The sequence below is a fragment of the Zootermopsis nevadensis genome, unplaced genomic scaffold (genome assembly GCF_977971745.1).
Source record: "Zootermopsis nevadensis isolate Lab colony 2312 unplaced genomic scaffold, Znev_1.0 Znev_ptg000028l, whole genome shotgun sequence".
NCBI lineage: Eukaryota > Metazoa > Arthropoda > Insecta > Blattodea > Termopsidae > Zootermopsis > Zootermopsis nevadensis.
The window spans coordinates 3,691,851-3,698,582 of record NW_028259160.1 but is presented as its reverse complement, the minus strand read 5'-3'; the positions used below and the strand labels follow the sequence as shown (position 1 = coordinate 3,698,582).

At 36.4% G+C, this 6,732-nt stretch overlaps 1 protein-coding gene across 6 annotated transcripts in view; it reads left to right on the top strand.

Annotated features, from left to right (window-relative positions):
- Positions 1–3,770: 3,770 nt before the first annotated feature.
- Lar (tyrosine-protein phosphatase Lar) overlaps positions 3,771–6,732 on the top strand; it is a 355,632-nt gene continuing 352,670 nt past the window's right edge. For 4 of the 6 annotated variants that reach the window (XM_087357460.1, XM_087357456.1, XM_087357459.1 and 1 more), the window contains exon 1: positions 5,071–5,173. In XM_087357460.1, the coding sequence (XP_087213586.1) occupies positions 5,098–5,173 (76 nt within the window). In that variant the 5' untranslated portion in view covers positions 5,071–5,097. Of the gene's footprint in view, positions 5,174–6,732 lie in introns of all 6 variants that reach the window. The other 2 variants (XM_087357458.1, XM_087357455.1) reach the window with 1 other exon arrangement.

Sequence of the window (6,732 nt, the reverse complement as noted above, 5' to 3'; positions counted from 1 at the left end):
AGCAGCGAGTTCCTGTTCAGATCTTATCATCTCGTTCTCTTGTGCTGATGTTTGTTTGTTAAATAGTTATGTCTTTAGGCGTGTTATATATTACATGTTCTTAATATTTTATTAAGGGGTCACTCTTGTTTCAAGTTTGTTGTTAATTTCTTAAAGTTTTTTTTAAACTGTAACAAACGAATTATGAAAATAAAACGCTTGAAGTATTGACATTATATGGGAAATGTTAAAATGTACACACTTAATTTTACAGTAGTCAGTAGTTGTGTTCTTGTTAAATACAGAACGAACCATCGTTAAAACAGTGTTCCTTAATGCTTATATTTCATAACATCCAAATTGCGTAGCGAAAAGGCAACTTCATCTATTTTTATTTTATTTTTACGATGGGGTGGAACTATCTCTGTGGAACTATGTTTCTAATAGACCCATTATCTACCCCTAAGATGATCATTGGTGGAATGGTACGAACCGAAAGGCTCTGAGGAAAACCTGCCCCAGTTTCACTTTGTCCATAATATACTATATATAATGGCGTGATGTATCGAGGTTTTAGTCTGCCAACACCGGTCGAGAAACACTGGCTTGCAGTCTGTTTCTGTTTTTAAATTTCGTACCGAGTATGTGCAGTGCGTGGAATATATTTAGAAACTACAGTATTATTAAGAACATGGGAATGTTTTCAATTGGGGGATGTCAGAAATACCTCCTAAGAATATCTCAAGATAACCTTTTTTCGAACTGCCGAAACCAGGAATACATGCATGAATATAACCGTTACACCACAACATTCTCTTTTATACACAAATACTTGCAGTGATATTTATTCGTACTTTTAATTATGGATACTCTGAACTAGTCAGGGAATGTAGAATGTTTCAGGATTGCAGTTAATGTGTACTGTATAATAAAATAAAAAATTGTTGCCAAGGTTTGGTTATTGAGTCTGTGTAATGTGGAAGATCTGAAATCACAGTAGAGGAGGTAAATGGACTGTCACGTCTAATGAAGCAGCAAAGTTTCTTTTAGTGTGTGATACAAACCCACACAAACTAGGGTGCATTTGTTTGAGAGAAAAAGGGACCAGACAAGGTCTGGACCTGGGAATTGTCAGCTGTTGGCAGTGAAGTTCAGTGGCGCGTTAGGTGGTGTCGGTACAAATGGTCTCTACTTTACCTTTCTCTGTAATTATATATACTTGGATTTGGAGTAATAAGAGGTATAATAATATATTATTTTATTTATTTAATTACCTTCCTACTTTCTTGTACGGTTCAGAAAAATGGTTTGTGATTTTGGAGGAATATCATGAATTATAAGTTATTCTGTAGTGTCTTGATTTATTAACGATTAAATCAAGACACTGTGATTGCCTTGTTCTCTTAAAAAGTAGCTAAGAAACATGCAGCAAAATCCTACTTGACAAGCTGATTGTCGTCGAGATTGTGGAGAAATGTACCGTCTTTTATGTAACTGGAGGCACGCCACTGTGTTCATAACATGTGCACCAATGCACCGTGTTCTGAAAAAGATTAATCAAGTTCACACCGTCGCACCGAATTTCTTTGAATTAAATTTTACTATTATCCTTCCGTCTATTATTATTTCTTCTATCTTTTCTGAGTCTTTACGAATAAAATTTCATCTTGCTATATATATTCTCTGAGTTTTCATGCATGCTACATATACCGCCTATCTTATCCTTGATTTAGTTATATTTGGCGAAGACTGAACGTTATAAATTTAAATCACGGCATTATGTAGTTTCGTGATCCTCCTAATTCGTTCTCCGTAGATGAAAATAGTTCACCCTACCATTTTTTAAAGTGTCATAGATAGAATGAAAGTTTTAAACCGTCTTAAAACAACGTGTAAGTAAATTATACGATTCAAGGAAATTGCCCGTCAAGAATATTGGGAAAGTCTTACTAAAAACGAATTTTATTAAAAAGTTTATGGAAGCAGGGTTTAAAAATAAAAACTACCTCATTTTTGCTTAATTGCGAAAGCTAGGAAGCGTTAACACGTAATGATTGTTTTGCTGCGTTGTTAGTACATGTACGTAGTAGGTCATTGATGAACGAACAGTCTTTTGTTTCCTTTCATTGTTTCCATACAGAGGCAAACAAAGCAAAATATAAACATTAAAATTAAGTCATGCATTGCACAAAAATTAAAATCATTATCATACGATTTAATGTCTTTTAATAAAATAGCATCTTATATGGAGGTTGCAAGATCTGTGCTGCCTTTAATAGAAGTACCTGAACAATTACACGAGGCCAAACATCCCCTAACACAAATGCCATGACAACGGTTATAACATTATACGTAAGGCGAACAATTCCTTAACAGCAAGTGGCCACCGATTATCCTATTTACTGCACATTATTTATTATATAGACAGATTATAATGATATGAGAATTCTGGTGTTGTTCATTTTCGTCGTTTGGAATGATTAATTCTTAGTCTGCGCGATGTTCCTGTTTCCTGTTTAATACGCCATAGAGTTGGATTTGATGTTATGATGGTTAGGGATCTTAACTGGGTGAGGATGAAAAACATGAAAACTGCCAGTCGTGTGTTGATAGTGCACAAGTAATGCAAACCGTGCAAATTTATAAGTGCTTAGAACCACTGTTCCACTACATGTTGCAACTCTGCCCTTAGTAATAGCCTGTCCTTAACTGTATCGACCACAACAACATGATTATAATTTGAATTTGCATTTATATTGTTATAATTGGAATATTTGGAAATGAGAGTGGAAAAGGGAACACGTAAGCCGCATTTTTCTTGCCGTCTATCTGCCATCTCTTTCCCTCGTCCTATCTCTACCACGGCACATAAAAGTGTTGTAGTGTATGAAACTTGATAGCACCTGTGTGTTGGCCAGTTGCTCTTCTCTCCCGGTAGAGGTCTCTCCTAGTGTCGATGGCAGGCGTCGGCCGGCGTCAGGAGTACAAGCGACGGCAGTCGTACTGTGCGGTCGCGGGGTCCGGACTCACCGTCAGTGTTCGCTAGGTTGGAGGGGCACCACCTTGAATGAACGAGCAGGTAGTGGTGTTGGTGTTGGCGGACCGTCCTGCCGTCGTGACCACTTAGCAACGATTGTTTCCCTAGTGTTCGTTACGGTCAGCTGCCTTCAGTGTTTCATAGACACGAATAAAAAACTTTTTATGTTATGTTTTAGTGTTGATCGATGTACGGTAACTCCTATACGACTGTGTTCCTTGTGACTGAATGGACCGCATGGAAACCTTAAAAAGTGACATCACCAACACTGAACAACTCGCGGAACGGTCAGCTCTGAGATACAATAAATAATCCGTTTATAGAGCGATAATTTATGACTTCCTGTTTTATACTTAACTGAATTGCATTTAATGAAACGTGACATCAGGCTCTGAAGAAATTGTGAGGCAGTTTACAGTTACATCAAATTAGCCTATTTATTCGCAGAAACGTTCATTGAAGCTTCCTGTTTTTATACGTGAATTAAGTTTGTATACAGTGTGAAGTGGCTTTGCGAGCAACTCAGTTGTGTATTGAAACATCGTGTCATTCGTAAGCCGAAGATTTTAAAATTAACTTCTTACTCTGTCGTAAACTTTAATGCTATTACCATCATTGAGACGATAGAAATATATTCAGATTCTAATCGATCATGTTATCCACTTCATCTTACATATTTTTAGTCCTCATATGTGCTCAGTGATAAAGTGAGATGGATGGATTATTCTGCTGTCTAAAATAATGTTTCTATTTTCCAACTTGTGATGTAAAAAGACTTAAAATGAAAGTTGTGCACTTCGTCTCCAAACAAACAGTCTCCGTTTTTCATGTTCCTTGTATTCTGTTACTATGGAATATTCGCATATTATACGATTTTAAAAGATTTAACTAACATTTACGTCGAATATTGTTCGCCGTGTGTCATCGTAATCTTTATTTAATTGACCCGTTTCGTGCTGATTAACTTGTACTACGTCCACCTGTTAATTACTCACAGCATTCACCGTTATTTAAATGTTCCGATACTTCGACGTGAAGCAGACTTGGGATTTTTATACACGCTGTTTAATAATTTTTGGGAGTGAAATGCTTCGACTGTCGGTTTAATTTTGGAATGTTTACAAATCCAGATCGTAGTAATTATTGCTGGAATCATAGGAAGAAATCAGCCATAACATGTACGACACAGACAATTACAGAGCAAATAGTTCTAAATGGAAATGAATAAACGAACTAATGTTTTAATAATTTATGAAGCTGGCCTAAGCTAAGGAAACTTTAAATTAGCGATGTTTTAGAAATGGGGCTGCGTATAAGAAAAGAAGTTCTGTCTTTGGAGTTTTCTTGTAGAAACTCGGATTATTTATTGGTACCTTGAGAGACATGTATAACAGTGCAGTTTCATTTATATTACGTATACACTATACGTAGACGAAGATAGAAGTGGGTGTTTTTAGTTGTACTTTCTTCAAGGAGTTGAAATTTCCTTCAGCAATTTGGTTACTGGAAACCAGCAGCTTCAACAAATAGTTCTCTGTTCAGACTTTTTTGTTGTTGTTTTTTGGTTTGGTTTTGTTCAAAGGAAGAAAATTAATTTTTTGTGGTTTAAAAGTGATGTGTGAGTGCTGAATTTTCCTCTGCCAAAGTGTTTTCTTTGTCTTTTCACTGGAGTTTCTTCTTCGACGCGTGTCTTTGTGAATCATCGTATCTACAGTGTGCTCTCGAAATTTAAGACCTCCTCCTACCTTATTCACCGTTTGCCCTCACCAAAAAGTACTTCTAGCTGCAGGTTCAGAGAATTTCTGCTTTTGTTTCCTTCACCTCCCTTCTTCCTCCAGTGTCTTTCTCAACTGCAAAGTGTTTTTCCAACGCGTATAGGAAGCATATGGCATCGATCTACGATCTTTTAAAGGGAAAACGTTTCTATGGGCTCTTTTCCAGCATGAGGTGAAATCATCTCTCCAGCAGAGTCAGCGGTGAAGGTAGAAAAGTAAAAATATTGTATTTATTTATCTCTCCTATAATTTTTTTTTCGGTTGTTGTCCCTGATGTAGGTGGCAGTTGATGTGAAGAGCAACGCCATGTATCATCTACCGATCCATAGCGTCACTGTGTTCCTGGTCTTTTTCCTGTCATGTACTGAAACGGCAGCCGAAGGTAAGTTTTCTTTTTAAAACAAATATTTCTTATACTTTCTAGGTTACGATGTTACTGACTTCTTAGTGTGACCAACAATTCCGCTGAGAGAAAACATTATTTAATATTCACCCGATTATGTTATAGCCGTATTTGATAATAATTCTAACAGCAACGTGTTGCAAGTATTTAAATTACGGTTTAAATTTAAAAAAAATTCTTGTCATTCGACCGTACTACAGCAGAATGTCCATTGATTTAGACGATAGTAATTGATTCATAATCTTCTAAAATTACTGATAATTCTGATTTCTTCTACTTCTTGTGCTAATAATAGACATTTAGTAGCCATGTAGCTTATATAGACATTTATTTAGTGCTCGTGGATAGTCGTCTTAAAGTCCAATTGATCGGCAGAAGTTTGAAAGGAAACGATTAGAGCACTCGGGGTTAGCAAGAAATGGTTATCGTTTGAATTCGCCTTCAGTGACTCCTCACCGAGCCTAATCGACTTTAAAAGTTTTATTCTGTAAGTTTCCGGTTGCTATGAGCGTGGTATATATGGAGGAATACTTGTTTAATATATTTTGAAGTTTATTGGGAATAGTTTTGCGTCTCTTATTCCATGTACGTATTGTCTCAGAGTAGCTCTTATTAAATGGATAAATTAAATGTAACTTAAATTGCATTGCCGTTTGGTGCCGAGGTTAACAATACACGGGGCTTTAACCTCCACATAGCCTATACGCCTTTTGAGGCACAAAGGTAATTTTACCATGGCCTTTCTACTGCAGGTTAAGGATTTTAAGTTATAAGGCATGCCATAGTTTCATGATAAGTGATTAAACAAATCGTAACACAGCAATGCCACATCTGCAATCATATTGGCAGTGTCTGTCAAGTAGGGAAACGATTTTGGAAATTTCTCATGCCGAACTTTAGGTTCATTCTATTTCTTACCGAATATAAAACAAGTAGTAACCGTTTGCAAGCTTTAAACGGACAGATTCTCCGGTCACTTTTGCTTTGCGTATCTTCGATATTTATAACATCTGTGAAGGTAAAATATGTCATAGGTTATATTTCAATTGTAACTACCTACCTGTGGTTTTTGGTAAAGGAGATTTTGTTTCCATGGAAATAAAAATGTTTCAAAACTAAACTCAGTACGTAAATGATTGTATTGAAAATTACATTTACAAACATTGTCCAGAATTTACAGAAAAGTGGAAACGGAAAGTTTATCAGTTTTTATTCTCATTCTCAAAATTGTTTGGAGCTGTATAGAGAGACGTTGTCAGCCCGCGTGCCAATCGTTGGCCACCCCTGATCTAAAGGAATGAAACTACACGCTAAATGTGTTGGCAGACCCACGATTGAGCTCTCTCGAAACCAGATTGTCCCCATTTAATGAGAATTTAGCATAAGGCAGGGCGTATTTTTCCCCTTGGTGGTCTTGTTGGAATTTCGAAGTGGAAATTACAGTTTCTGTTTGAGGAAATAATTCATTTCACTCAGTAAGTGTTCAGAAAATAAAGTTGAAAATACATATCCCAGTAACCAGGACGAGATTAATCCGA